The sequence below is a fragment of the Ipomoea triloba genome, chromosome 3 (genome assembly GCF_003576645.1).
Source record: "Ipomoea triloba cultivar NCNSP0323 chromosome 3, ASM357664v1".
Classification (NCBI taxonomy): Eukaryota; Viridiplantae; Streptophyta; class Magnoliopsida; order Solanales; family Convolvulaceae; genus Ipomoea; species Ipomoea triloba.
The window spans coordinates 23,269,743-23,285,832 of NC_044918.1; the positions used below are offsets into that span (position 1 = coordinate 23,269,743).

The 16,090-nt window shown below is 33.8% G+C and overlaps 1 protein-coding gene across 2 annotated transcripts; it reads left to right on the forward strand.

Annotated features, from left to right (window-relative positions):
• The first annotated feature begins 3,049 nt into the window (after positions 1-3,049).
• On the forward strand, positions 3,050-6,093 carry LOC116014438. Of its 2 annotated transcripts, none has more exons than XM_031254494.1 (3): positions 3,050-4,011; positions 5,486-5,583; positions 5,675-5,790. In XM_031254494.1, exons 1-2 carry the CDS (start codon positions 3,262-3,264, stop codon positions 5,576-5,578), a joined length of 843 nt encoding a protein of 280 aa, XP_031110354.1. In that variant the 5' UTR covers positions 3,050-3,261; the 3' UTR covers positions 5,579-5,583; positions 5,675-5,790. The 2 variants fall into 2 exon arrangements, with proteins under 2 accessions (XP_031110354.1, XP_031110353.1); XM_031254493.1 differs by having other exon boundaries at positions 3,052-4,011; positions 5,486-5,574; positions 5,675-6,093.
• The last annotated feature ends 9,997 nt before the right edge of the window (positions 6,094-16,090 follow it).

A 16,090-nucleotide genomic window follows, 5' to 3' on the forward strand; every position in this document is an offset into this window, starting at 1 on the left:
TTTTTTTTTTTTTTTTTTTTTTTTTTTTTTTTTTTTTTTTTTTCATTGACTTGAGTTGTTGATCTAGATTTAATCAATGGCTCAGATTAAATCGCACATCTACACCTGAGCAAATTCCTGTACCAGAACCACTATATAAATATATATATATATATATAAATATATATATATATATATATATATAAAACACTTTATTCCTGATTAGTATTACATTTTCGATATAAGTATTACGGAGTATATTTTTATCTTGATCCAATCTCTCTCACAAATAAAGATTTGTAAGACCGTTTCACACAAATATTTCTCTCATGTTGAGTGATTTAGGACATATTGCAGTGAAAAAAACAAAACAATTGAATAAATGAACATATATATTTTTGTAACTATTTTTTTTTGCCTCTCGTTTGGTTTTTTTTTTATTTTTTATTTCATTATTTAAGTATTAGTTACGAAGTATTTATTAAATTTTCCCTGTCCTATTTAATAAGTGACAACAATGTTTTACGCCAGTAAGAAAAACAATAGATTGGACACACCTAATTTTTGAGTAAATACAAGTGAAAGGTCCTCTAATTTTGATTACACCGCTACTTTGTGTCCTCAACTTTTAAATCAATCATTTTTAGTCATTTTACTTTTTATTTCTAGCCACCTATGGTCCTTCCGTAACAATTAGACATTTAATGTCATTTTTTCAAGGGTAATTCAGTCATTTCATAATTAATTATGAAATGACTAATTTTTTAAAAATGAATGTATTAAGTACAAGAGTGTTATGTTTCCTCATCAGAACAAATCCAAACCCTCTTCTTCTTCTCCCAAACCCAAACCCTCATTCCTATACCTTTTTTTATTTTTTTTATTTATTTTTTTTTGCGTCGGCCTTTCTCTGTGTGTGTGTGTGTTTTAGGGGTTGGAAGAAATTTGTTCACTAAGTACCTTATGTGATTTAAAACTTAATGAATAAACTTTATGTTCATTATTGATTTGTAATTAATTATCAAAAACTAATAAATAATCAAATAATGTATTAATTCATAAGTGAATAACAAATCATTTATACTAGGAATAAGGGTCAAATAGACCACTGAACTACACACCAAAATGCAATTAGGCCATCGAACTAAAAAACAATGCAATTGGGTCCTTGAACCACACAAATTCATACAATTTAATCCAAAATGACTTGTTTTACCTGCTGTGTCGGTTACCAATTTTAAAAATAATATTTTAAAATAATTTTAAATAAAATAATTAATTAAAATTAAAAATTAAAAATTAAAAATTAAAAGAAAAAAACTTCCGGCCGGAAACGATTAATTATTTTAAAATATTAATTATTTTAATTAATTATTTTATTTAAAATTATTTTTAAATATTATTTTTAAAATTAGTAACCGGCAAAGCAGGTAAAACAAGTCATTTTGGATTAAATTGCATGGATTTGTGTAGTTCAAAGACCCAATTGCATTGTTTTTGAGTTTGATGGCCTAATTGCATTTTGGTGTGTAGTTCAGTGACCTATTTGGCCCTTATTCCTTTATACTATATACTAAAAGTTTTTGAACTTGATTATATATGGGCTCGCCGGCCCGCCAAGCCCGCGGGTTAGGCAAGGGCGGGCTAAAAAGCCCGTCAAAATACGGGCCTAAAATATCAAAGCTCGCCCCACCCTTTTTGCGTGGCGGGACGGGCTAACCCGGCAAGTTAAGTCCGTTTTGACAGCTCTATCTCCAAGTAACTCAGGGACTTTTGCATTGTGGAGAGAATTCATCCTTTGATATTATTATTGCTGATATTAATGATTTGCTAAGTTCCCTTAGTCGCGTAGCTATCTATTATGTTAACCGCACAGCGAATAGTGTTGCACATAGTCTAGCTAGGGAAGCCTGTTCTTTGTTTGTTCGTCAGGAGTGGTCGTCTAGCCCTCCTTTTTTTATTGTCAACGACTTGTATTCCAATTTGAATTAACGAAGTTTGGTTTGCTTTTCGAAAAAAAAAAATAAAAATTTAACCATGTTTAAATTAGAAAAGTGGATGTTTGTTTCTTCATTGTCCCAACTACGATAGGCATTATTTTCTCACAGTTGTCAACTTGTCATAGCCACGTACTACTATATGTTGCAACGCTGCTGCTGCTTACCTCGCCTTAGCTCGTAGGTTCTCCTTATTTTTCTCACCTTGCTCAACTACCGCCGGATCACCATTTGCTTTTTTGTCGTGTACCATGCCAGTTTCCATTTGTTTGCTAGTAGTTTGGGTCTGAGACTTTCTCCCTCGTCCTTTCAGATAGTTACTCTCCCTTTCGAAGAGCTATCATGGGTTGAGATTTTCCTAACTCAACCCGTGTTCGACAGACTAAATGGGCCAACCAATTAATTTATTTTTTATTTATATTATTTAATTTTTGTATAGGTTAAGAATGAAATCACTAATCTCTAAGTTAACAACTAACACCATTTCCAACTAAACACATTAAATTTTTTAAACAAATATCATATGTATATCGAAATACATCATCTTCAACACAAAACCATAAAAGATCACAATATTCAACTAAAATTAGTAATTAGTGATTCATTTATGATCAAATGCTTTTTTATAATATATATAGCACACTTATGATCTAAAAATTAGAAGACATAATAATGTGCACCGCAAAGCACAATGATGTGCTCAGAAAAGCTTAACAATATGCTCTTTAAGACGACATGTGCACCTAACACGCACTTGCTGCAAAAATCCTCTGTTTAAAAAAAAAAAAAAAAACTCACAAAATTATATTTGTAGGAATAAACATTTTCCGTCTCACCTCTCTTTTTCACTTAAGCCTAAAAATCTAAACAAACCACCAAAAAAGTCACTGATGGTGTTGCAGTAAGGCATACAACAATCCTTAAATATTTTGGAGATATATTATTTAAAAATATGAGATATTGGAGTGTTATGATGAATAATAGACCTCCCAGTCCCAGAGAATTTATTGTAGATGCCCCAGTAGGCAGTAGTTTGAGTTTTTGTCATGACCTCACCAATAAGTAAGTGTAAGACTAAAAGACGATTCCCTTCTCTTCTCTTCTCTTCTAGAGTCTACACACCCCTCCCTCTCCTGCTGTCGTTTCATTTCATGCTCTCAGTATTGTCTAGACGTGTCAACTCTCCACCATTGTTTTCCCATTCTAAAGCTTCTTCCTATTGTCTTTGTCACAAACCCACCGATGGTTTTCCGCATTTAATCTCCAAACCCCTCACCCAGCACCCATGTTGTGTTCTATCTCCGCCCAGAAATCCGGCACTTCTAAATGGCTCGACCGTCTCCGATCCTCCAAGGGCTTCCCGCCCGGAGACTACCTCAATCTTGAACAGTTCTTGCGTCAGACCAGCAATTCTCCTGCTCCAATTAACCCCACCACCAAGTTGGGGCAAACTAACCTCGCTTCAGTGTCCTGCTCGGAGAAACAACAGGTTCTTGAAACTCCGGTCGATCCCGCCGGGGGTAAACAGCTCTTCAACGCGTTTACCAATGTCCTCTCTGAGCTGTTCAATATGGGAGAATCGAGTAATTTCCCAGCGCAAAAAAAGGGGCCCCGGAAACAAATTAACCCTAGGTTCTTCGCCGCTTCTACTTCGTCGGAATTGAATAATGTTTCCGGCTCCGGAGATGACCGGGGGAAAGACAAGAGCGCGTCTCCGATGAGCGATGATCAGAGTAGAGTGGAAATGAAGCTACTGGAGCAAAGCGAGGAAGAGGAGGAGAAGATAGATGCACATTTATTTGGGTTTTCCCGGAGCGAGGTTACTGTGATAGACACGAGCTGTGCGCCATGGAAATGCGATAAATTGTTGTTCAGAAAGAAGAATGTGTGGAAGGTTCGCGACAAGAGATCTAAGACGACGATACATTTGGGGAAGAAGAAGAAGAGGAAAGCCAATGAGGATGGGAATTTCGGTGGAATTAAGAAACACAAGGTTTCGAATGGAGAAGAGACTAAAATTCCAAACATTATCGAAGTAAGTAAGTTGGATTCAAGCAATTTAAGGTTACTGTCATCTTCTTCCTTATCTGCCTTGCCTTTCTGGACTCTTATTAAATATGGAAAATCTTCTAATAATCTTCATCTGCTGCGTTTATACTTTATTAACATACATTCTCACGTTTTTGCATCAAAGAATTTGGGGATAACACCACATTTTGTTAATTCTACATTTCTACTAAGCATTTTATTTTAGCAAAGGGTATTTACCTACTATATATATAAATGTACACTCCACTCAGGATTACTATTTCTAGTTTAATTTTTAGTGTATGATGATGACTAGGAAAGGAGGGAAGAGGTTTGGGTGAAACAAGATGATGACTTTTGGCTAATTTTGAGCATCTTTGCTAGTGAATCTTGATGCCTTTAGAAACATGTTAAGTAGAAATTCACCCTGCAAATTAGTGCCTTGAAGGATAGTTGTCATTTGGTACCTCTCCTTCCTGCATAATTTGACTAGTTTGTAGTCTGTAAGTGTTCAAGTAAAGGGTCAGGAACAAAAAGGTAAAGAAAGGAAGGTAAAAGGCAATCTGAAATTCAGATTTCAAAAGGGGAAAAACAAAGACCATGGGGTTCCCTCCGGCCTCCTCAAGAAAGATTTCTTGCCCAGCTCCTAGACCTGCTAGGAGAGAAGGTCTCTATTTATACCGGTCTAAATGTAGTTATTAAGCATCAACCATGCTAATCAATAATTCCAGACTTTCCTTGTAAGATGCCTTGATTGTAAAGTGCTGCATAATTTAGGTTGATTGATTAATTATCACCATTCTTGTTCTGATTTTCCTTCTTCTTACGTGTGCACACTATCCACTGATTACAATTCTTTATCAGTAAGCAATGCCTCTTTGTTTTTTCCTGTTTTAATTAATAATCGGCCGAGTTTAGCCCCTACTCGATTCAAGACGTGGCATTGTGGCTTACCACGGAGTGATGTGGTTAAATGGTTAATGTCCACATACTTATCACCAATTGATTTTAAGAAGGATATGACAACCAGATAATCAAAATGTGCTTGACTAACCTACCAGGAAGTACAATTGGTATCAGACCCTGAGGGGTGCTTTGTGATCAAAGGACCTCCATCACTCACACACATAAACGTCTAGCCAAATCAAATCTATGCTTTTTGCAGTATGTCTTGCTAAATATTTCTCATCTATCTTGAATGAAAACTTACTTTCCTTCTCAAATGGTCCCATTGCTCCAGTTTGCTTTCTTCTAAGTGAGTTACAAGTGTTTGTATAAAAAAAATTGGGTCTTGAAGATAAATTCAGCCCATCTCATCTCTATTTGCCTTCCCAGAGGTTGGTTCATTGAGCTAGTGGGCATTGGATCCGAGTATTGTTAATCGGAACGTGGCAATGCGATTCTTGTTGGATTTAGTTTTGGTGCTGCATATTTAAGGTACTTGATAAATTTGAATGATGATGGTTCATGAATTTGTGCAGGGACTTCAACCAGGGAATAAATTTGAAGAAGGCTGTAAAAAGACATTAGATAGTGTTGGCCAGACTGTTGAAAAGAAGCATAGAGACTTGTAAGAATGGTGAAGTTTTCCGGTTTTCTGTTTCTGTTTCTATGAATCTGTTGTGTATTACGTTCAAGTATTTAATGGGATCCATTGCGTTTTTTCCCAGTGCATTGAAGAAAGCAAACTCATCTGTTGTTCTCATAAAAAACATTCCGGCAAGTAAGAAGAGTGGAACAGGCATCCCCAAGACTAACTTGAAGTCATCTCATCATCGACCCCCACCGAAGCTGACTTAAGAATGCTTTCAAGTGCAGAAGCTAGCTGCAACTGCAGGGAGGGAGTTCAATCTTGCCAACAACGAAACATAGCGTAGCTATGGAGATGGCGGGGAGTCGGGGACTTCACCGGTGGTGGTAGGTCGGAAGCCAAATTAAAGCGTTTGAGTTATAATACTGTGAGAACTATTTTAAATTGATTAAATCATTCTTCATTAACATCTCATTCGATTTTTACCATCATCTGTTATCATTTCATGTTCGAATCCATTTATATTTTGATTTAGTATATCCATACAGTGCAAAATGATATCGTATTATATATGGGTAAGTGATAACTTTGGAGAAAAGAACTAATGGTGCTAACTAGTACAAATGAATATGTGAGTGAAGCTTTTGGTGTGTAGATGTTATTAACCACTCAAAATCCTCATTTTTTTTCTTATTGGTAATCGAACAATAGATTCTACATCTTTAAAGGATCATATGCACTGATCATATATTTATCGATAACATAAATATTAATCCATAATTCATTCATAGCATAATGGACCAAAAATTGTTATCAATAGATAAGTTTATACTATTAAAAAATCACAATGTCTAAACCTTAAGTCTACTTCATAAGTATACTTAATAAAAATGACACCTCCCTGCATTTCGTGGTTATAAGCTTAATAGTAGTAGGATTAAAGATGGGTATGAAGTTGAAAAGCTGGAATTGCACTTCGCTTAGCTTATTCATCCCACTATCTTCAGTACTAGCAGGGATTGGAAATTATTTGCATCCTCGTATTGATTTTCGATCTTAAGCAACATGATATATATGGTTTAAATTCTCATGATTAGGTCCCTTTGTTTATAGTCTGTCTAAGGACAATCTAGCAATCAAACTTGTTTTCTTATTTGAGATTGGGTATGAGAATAAGACGAAAGAATAGGCTACATGCATACCCGGACCATCGTGGGCAAGAAATTAACTTGTAATTGGTGTGCTTAATGAGGAATCAGGCCCAAATCAAAACTTTTTCTATTTCTTGTAAATTCTGGAGACATAAGTAGATCCTGGGTTATGATCGATACGAGTAGATCTTGGATTGGGATCGGATATTATTTGCCAAGGTACTAATTCTTCCAAATGATGTAATGAAATGCTGTCATATTTTCTCTAAATCAATTACTTTATTTGTTGTTTAAGAGTTGCAGCTAGCTAATTTACTGATTTGATCTTCTTTTGCATTTTCCAGTGGCTCAGCACACACAACCAAATTATCAGCTCACTTGTCGAGTTTCAAATATTGGTCTCTTATCTCAAATATTACCTATCGAACTAGTGAACTAAGCCCTATTGTTATTCTTTCCCTTTATTACCATGCTTTTAGGCAATGTGATTTTTGAGGGCCGGCCCTAAGGGGTTTCAGGTGGGTACTTGCCCAGGGCCCATCTCTATAGAGAAAAATAGGGTTAATTGTTTTTGGAAGTCGAGAACTGAACTCATAAAGACTGAAAGAGACGTTGTAGCACACTCACTGCTCACGCCACCCAACCGCCCAAGAGTATAAGGGTCGCCGGTCGTGCCTACGCCACACCAACCACTCAAATACTTAAAGATTTTCGATTGACTGATTCGAATTGATTGATTCATATAAGTGCCACTTGTGTGCTTTTGTTCCTTTTTTTTTTGTTAAGATCGATTTTATAATAATTTTTTTTTATACAACTTTGCCTAAAATACATTCATCGCGAAGTGAAAAAAAAAGAAGAAGTAAACAAATTGATCATCTGAAAACAAATTCTTCATATATGGGGTCTTTTTTAAATTTCGTAGACCGGCCCTGAATTTCTGAAGGACTTGAAAGACACTAAAGTTAATTGATTTCCACTTTCCAGTACATGATTGAAGAGATTAGAGATGATTGGCATTTGTTTCATTTTCCTCCAAATTCTTTTGACCACTAACAAGGAATATTGCTTTATTGTTTATCACTGGCAAGCTGTCAAAGCTGCCTTCTAGTGGTAAAACATTTTATTATTCTAATAAACCCAAATCAAGCTTTCTGGCAAACCCACTAAATAAACTAGAGTATATTAGATGTTCACAAATTTTAGAGTATTTTTTTTAATTGTTTGTTCATTGTAACATATGTACCTATTCGTTCCATTTTATGTGCTTCATTTAGTTAATAAGGATTTACACATGTTATTCACAATTCAAATTTTCACAACATTTAATTTAGTGTTAGTAGATGTGATCACGGTTCAGTTCGGTTTCGAACTGACGGTTCACAGTTTCAGAAAATGGCAAATCGAAACCGACGATTTCCATTCTGAAATTTGTAAAATAATTCAAATGCAACAATAAATTTTGCTTGTTTTTTTCTTTTTCTTTTTTTTTTTTGAAAATTTTCCATTCTGAAATTTTTAAACAAGGATTATATCAAATAGAGTTAATTACACTTTCGGTCCTATGACTATTGGAGTCCTATTAATTTGAGTACGCGACTTTAAAAAGCAACAATTTAGTCCCATGACTATCGATTTTTTAACGAATGTGGTCCTGCCGGCCAAATCACCGGTCAAATATCGCCAGGAAGTTGTAACTGATTTTAATTTGTTTAATAAGAGGGGCATTTTGGTCTTTTCATCCTCTGTTCTTCTTCTCCAAAGTCCAACCTGCTTCTTCTCCATGGTTAAAGTCCGATTTGCTTGAAGCCACAGTGGAATCCGACACCATCCTCAACCGAGGGGGTGCCCAAGTGCTCCCTCGGCCTCTCATGTCGGTCGCAGACACCGTCCGACACCTTGAAGTCGATCGAAGGGGTGCCCAGAGTCGTACTCGACGATACAGCTGGTCACTACGGCGACGTTGAACACGTGCGTTGGATTAACGTCGACGGGCAGATAGCCGTCAAGAACATCCTGAATTCAGGGTGAATTGGGAGATTGAGGACTGTGCGTCGGATGGATTAACGCCGGCGGGATTGACGAACTGGAGTGAGTGCAACAATGGCGTCGTCGGCCTTCGCCTCCACGCTGCTATCCACGCCGGATACTCCGACGAACCAAAATGGTCCGTTCGACGACGATTGAAAGAAGGAAAAGAAAGGGACCGTGTCAAGGAAGTGAAATGACCAATTTGCCCCTATGAATAAATTATTTAAAATGGGTTATGTTTTTCCGGCGATATTTGACCGGCATGACCAAATACGTTAAAAAATCGATAGTTAGGAAACTAAATTGTTGCTTTTTATGTTATATTTTTTAAAAGTCATTGGCTTCTCTTTTGTTAGCAATTATTATTATTATTATTATTATTATTATTATTATTATTATTTAATTTTGTTTGGTTTGAACCAGAACCGACGGTTTCAGTTTCCAATTTTATCAAACCAGAATCGAAATTGTATGGTATGATTTCGGTTTAGTTTCTGCAATGTACAGTTCGATTTGAATCGGATTGTTCGGACCGAACCATTGTCATTCCTAGTGTTAGTATATAAAATATAAAAATTTCTAAGGTGTCAGTCATTACACATGTCTTTTATACTCGATAAAGTATACAGAGTAATTTTTTTAAAAAAATACAGTTGGATTCGACGGATAAAACTTAATAGAAGTTTTGCAATGCCTTTTTTTTTTTTTTTTTTTTTTTGGAGTACTATTGACACTGTTATAATACAGTATCTCTTCATAATTACTTTCTCAATCTATTGAAACATAAAGAGTCAACACCGCCTCCATCGAGGCTCGAACCCACAATCTCTCATATGTGACTACAATGCCCTTCTTATTCCCTCAATCTCTCTTTTGAAGCATCCCCTTTTATTCCCTTATGCAAAATATTTTCAATACTTTTTTCTCCAGTAATTAACTGAAAAAAATACAAACTGCTACTCACATACGTTTAGAATTATATAAAGATAAAATAAAATAATGTTAATACTCAAAATTTATAACTCATAATCCAGAAATAAAAATTCTGCGTATATCTTCTACTCACTTTATAATAAATAATATTCTGCTTCAAAATAATAATAATAATAATAATAATAATAATAATAATAATAATAATAATAATAATAATATCCCTCTTCCTTCGATTTTGTCATTATGTATTATTTTATGAGTTATTGAATTAAATATAATATTGATAAATTCAATATAATGACAAAAAGAGTTTTTTCCCAAAATAGTCCCTCGACTATTCCTCATTCTCAATTTTGCATTTCGACTTTCAATTGCACCTAATGTGGTCCCTCGACTTTCAAAAACTCACCCAATTTGGTCCTCCGTTACATATTCCGTCAAATCAGTGTTAAAATGAAGGGCGTTTTCGTCCATTTATCTATTGTTAGCCTAATAAACCTTGAGAAATAGTTGAGGGACCATTTTGAGAATAGTCAAGGGACCATTTTGGGAAAAGCTATTTTATTTATTTCATTTTTGTTTATTTTCATTTTTTAGACTCTATAAAATTAGAATTTCTATACATTTTTTTTCTTACAAATATAAATAGTTAAAATCATGCAATCCATTCTAAAAAATTTTAACTTTTTTACAGACTTTTTCCCTCTATCTAAATATACAAACTATTCCTATGCAGATTTACAATAAGTTTCGTAAATTTTATAAATACTCATTTTCAAGCACCGATTAAAATAATTCTTAGTCACATCTGTAGTACTAAATATATTACTTTGGATTTTTTTTATAAATAAGATATAATATTATTAAACTCAAATAATTAAAAATAATGTGCCCACAGCACAAAAGATTTTATGATTGACTTAAAAATTAACTATAAATTTTATTGTTGAATACAAATTGAAAATTATTAAACATTATTTATAATAATTATTGTGTCTCGTGTAATATACTAAAATTATTAGGTAGGATTTTTATAATTAAGGTATAATTTAATTAAATCAAAATTATTAAAAATAATGTGTCCACATTACAAAATAAATTATACTTACCTTAATAAAAAAAAAAATAAGAAGAGGAAAACATATAAAAGATGTCATACAATATCTTAAATAATGTAAATTAATATAAAATTTAATAATTACTTCGAAATCAAATACAGAAAATATTGCAAGAAACATTGACGAGATTTTACTTTTCGGCTCACCTGAGAAGTTTACTAGAAAAATTTACCTTTCGGTCCAATATTTTCCCTACAGTTTACACTCTTTGGGTGTCTACCCTTGAAAAAAAATATTATTTTTAATGGTAAAAGTAATATTTAATGTGATACATAGTGATTGATTGTCTATGAACATAAAAAAAAAATGAAATTTATGGAACTTATTGTAAAACTTCATAAAAAAAAAATGAAATTTATGGAACTTATTGTAAAACTTCATAGGAATAGTTTGTATATTTTGGAACTTATTGTAAAACTTCATAGGAATAGTTTGTATATTTAGAGGAAAAGTCTGTAAAGAAAGTTAAAAATTTTGAGGTTGGATTGAGCGATTTTAACTATTTATATTTGTAAGAAAAAAATGTATAGAAATTCTAAATTATAGAGTCTAAAAAATGGAAATAAACAAAAATGAAATAAATAAAATAGTTTTTCCCAAAATGGTCCCTTGACTATTCTCAAAATGGTCCCTCAACTATTTTCAATGTTTATTAGGCTAACAATAGGTAAATGGACGAAAATACCCTCCATTTTAACACTGATTTGATGAAATATGTAACGGAGGACCAAATTGGGTGAGTTTTTGAAAGTCGAGGGACCACATTAGGTGCAATTGAAAGTCGAAATGCAAAATTGAGAATGAGCAATAGTCGAGGGACCATTTTGGAAAAAAACTCTGACAAAAATTAGAAAAAGTTTTTATAGTATTTTATTATACTAGTTGTCCAAAAAATAGAAAATTTTTATTTATATATATTTATACATATAATTTTGTTAAAAATAAATACAGAACACTTTAGGTATTTTTATTTTTTTATTTATTATTATTATTTTTAGTGTGGCACCAAAAAGATTTCAACGATTAAAATTTTTAAATTACATGCAATTAAATATTATAATGGAGAATAAGAAAGGGAATACTTTGAAGGAATAAGAAGGCAATATATAACAAATTAAAATTACAAATTTATCTTTTTGACTTGAAGTTTTATAAAATTTATGTCAACTTTTAACAGTTTTCATGAGTGAAAAGAGCCAATAAAGTAACAATTGATGTATGAAAAGTGACTATTAGAAATGTTGAGGACCAAAAACGGTATTCTTATAAAATGTTATTAAATTTTTGTTAAATTTTAAAGGTTTCATCTAGTTATAACAGGGAAAAAAATCACCAAAATAGCAATTGAATGGTGAAAAAATGGCTATTGAAAGAATTTAAAGCCTAAGAGCATCCCCAATCAATGGTTATTGTTCAGTTTTTGAGAAGATTATGTTGATGAAGTGGATGATAGAGAAGAATGAGAGAGAAGCAGATGTGCGCGTTTCGTGCATAGACCGCGCCCAACCGACTGGTTTTTTTTTATTTTTATTTTTTATTTTTCCTTTGACGTTAGAAGTGCTTTTTATTTTTCCTTCTTCTCTTTCCTTCCCATTTCTTCTAGTTGGCACCTAAAAAATAAAAAAAAAACCATTGCTATTGAAGATGTTCTAAATCAATCGTACATCATAAGATAATTTAAGAACCAAGGTTGTCCTTTTTCCATCTATAAATTATTCAAATTGAATAGTATCAATAAAGAACATATCATCAAGTCTCGATATTCAATTTTTTAAAATTAATGAATTTTATGTTGACAAAGAAAGAGTGAAAAATTTATTTCATTAATACTAAATCAAACATTGTAAAATATCAAATTATATATAATCCGACTAAAATTTTGCTAACCATATGCCAGAGGTAAAATGAGAAGAAAAAATTGGAAAAACCATAACCACAAAGAAAAAAAAAATAATATTACAAGCAGTGCATTTCTAGGGTCCATGCAGTAAAGAATCCAGATAGCAGTTGATAACTTTGAAGCCACATATGAGAGCTACTAGTGGTTTATGAATTATTACACAAAATAAATAAATAAATAAATAAAAGGCGGCACCAGCCGCCAGAGAGCAAGTTTCACGTTGTACATTACCCACTCACCAAAATATCTTCTTGGTGGGACCCTTTCCGTAATATCTTCAAAGAAGCCAACACTTGAGGTTCACACTCTCCGCCTCAGGTTCTCATCTACTAATACGAACTAGAATTGGCGCTCTCGGAAAAACAAATATGACAACGAGGGTATACAATAACATGATTTTGTACTTCAAAAAAATCTTTAAAGGAATGATGTAGCAATGTACATTTTTTTTTTATTTATAATAAAATTAAAGATACATTATTTTCAAGGGATACAAATCTAAAATATTTCAAAACATGATAAAAGTATTTGGGCTAAAGTGTCATCCCGCATCATGAATTATATCAAATTTTTCATGCTGCATCCTTACATTTCATAACATATATTTCGATTCACTTACCATTTCTAGCATTTTTCACAGGTTTCCCAGTTGCTATGATGACATGACACCTGTTATTAGCTGATGTGGACTTTTAGTGGACCCTAAATCCCTAAATAAATCATCTCAGGCCGGTGTCTTTGTCAATGCAGCAGCAAAATGTGTAGTATATTTCTGATTGTTGAGATTATTATAATTATTATGTGTTAGGCAGCAGTAAAATAAACAGTAGCAAAGTTAGGCAGTAAAGTTAACAGCAGCAAAGTTAGGCAGCAGAAATGTTAGGTAGCAGAAATGTTAGGCAGCAGTAAATAGTGCAGAATTTCAGGAAACTTGTCTATTTTCTCATGTATATATAGATGTATCAGCTAACTAATGAAGATATAACACAAATTTGTTATTTCAGAACTCAGAAACATCTGTTTTCCATCATTTTTCAGTTCTGGTCAGTAAATACTAGCCTCTAATTTTCTGTGTTAAACCTCTATTTTGTCATGGTATCAGAGCCAAAATCCTGAGATAATATTTGTGTCTTGTTCCTTGTCTTGCTCCAAGATCATAGTATTCTTGTTCTTGTATCACTTGTATCTTGCTATCATAGTTTCTTGGACCTATTCTCTTAGTTCTTGGTTCTGTTTTCTTGGATCTATTCTTGTTTTCTGATTGAATCATGTCTTTGGAAAGATCAGAAATTTTTTTTGTTCGATTTAATGGCAAAAATTATTCTGCCTGGGCATTCCCATTTGAGCTCTTTGTCAAGGGAAAGGAACTATGGAGTCATATCAGTGATTCTGCACCTGACAAAGAAAAGGAGAAGGAGAAATATGCAAAATGGGAGGTAAAGGATGCTCAGATTATGTCCTGGATTCTTGGAAGTGTGGAACCCTCCATACTTCTCAGTCTCAAGCCTTATAAGACCTCTAGAGGAATGTGGGATTACTTGAAGAACGTTTACAACCAAAGCAACTCAGCACGAAGGTTTCAATTGGAGCTTGAGTTGAGCCAACTCAGTCAAGGGAGTATGTCAATCCAAGAGTTTAATTCTTCATTTGAAACTCTTTGGACTGAATACACTGATATTGTGTATGCAAATGTTCCTTCTGAAGGACTAGTTGCTGTACAAAATATCCATGAAACCAGCAAGCGTGATCAGTTTTTAATGAAGTTAAGGGGGGAGTTTGAAACAATCAGGTCTAACCTGATGAATAGACAGTTAGTTCCTTCAATGAATATTTGTGTAGGAGAGCTTCTCAGGGAAGAACAACGGCTCACTACACTGGCTGTCTTGGAGCAGAAAGCTCAAAATTCTGCTCCAATTCCTGTTGCCTACGCTGCCCAAAGGAGATCTAACGGAGGCAGAGATATGACTAATGTCCAGTGTTATAGTTGCAAGAATTTTGGTCACTTTGCCAATAATTGTACTAAAAAATTCTGCAATTATTGTAAGAAAGCAGGGCATATCATCAAAGAGTGTTCCATTCGGCCTCCGAAGAAACATGAAACTGCCTACAATGTCTCGGTTGGTCCCTCTCGTGTCTCCAATGCTGGTCAGTCTACGATTACCCCTGAAATGGTCCAACAAATGATAGTTTCTGCCCTATCAGCCTTTGGTTTTTCAGGTAACAATACTTCTGATTCTAAGCCTTGGTATTTTGATTCTGGTGCTTCCCATCACATGACCAACACTGCCTTGCCTTTAAAAAATGTTCAAAAGTATAGTGGAGATCTTCAGATTCATACAGCAGATGGAAATTCCTTACCTATCACAGCCGTTGGTGATATTTCAGCTTCTTTAAATAATGTTTTTGTGTCTCCTAAGTTGTCTACTAATCTTATATCTGTCGGACAATTAGTTGACAGTAACTGCACCGTTCAATTTTCAAAATCTGGTTGTTTTGTGCAGGATCAAGTGTCCGGGAAAATGATCGCGAAGGGGCCTAAAGTGGGACGTCTTTTTCCCTTGTTTTTGTCTCCTCCTCCAGTGTCAAATTATGTTGCTTGTAATGCTGTCCAAAGTAATAATCAGGTGTGGCATAGACGTTTAGGACATCCTAATTCTCATGTACTTCGAATCTTGCTTAAATCTGGTTTACTTGGGAATAAAAATTTTTCTTCTAATAATGATGTTGTTGATTGTGCATCCTGTAAACTTGGCAAAAGCAAAACTCTTCCTTTTCCATTGCATCAAACCCATACCACCAAACCTTTTGAACTCGTGCATACTGATGTATGGGGTATTGCACCTGTAATCTCTCATGAACATTACAAATACTTTGTTACATTTATTGATGATTTCACTCGTTTTACTTGGGTATATTTTCTTAGGACTAAGAGTGAGGTTTTCTCTGTGTTCAAGGTCTTTCTTGCTTTAATTGAAACACAGTTTTCTGCTAAAATCAGAATCTTGCGATCTGATTCGGGAGGGGAATATATGTCAAATGAGTTTCAATTCTTTCTTCAAAGTCATGGGATCATTTCTCAGCGTTCTTGTCCTTTCACTCCACAACAAAATGGTGTGGCTGAAAGAAAGAACCGTCATCTTCTTGATGTTGTTAGAACTTTTCTAATTGAGTCTTGTGTTCCTTCTAAATTTTGGTGTGAAGCTTTAGCTACTGCAGTTTATTTAATTAATAGATTACCATCTCCCAACTTGAACAATAATTCCCCTTATTTTTATTTATTTGGGCATGCACCAAATTATTCCAATCTGCATGTTTTTGGATGTGTTTGTTTTGTGCACCTTCCTGCACATGAGAGGAATAAACTTACTGCTCAATCTGTTAAGTGTGCTTTCTTAGGTTATGCTGGAACCCAAAAAGGATTT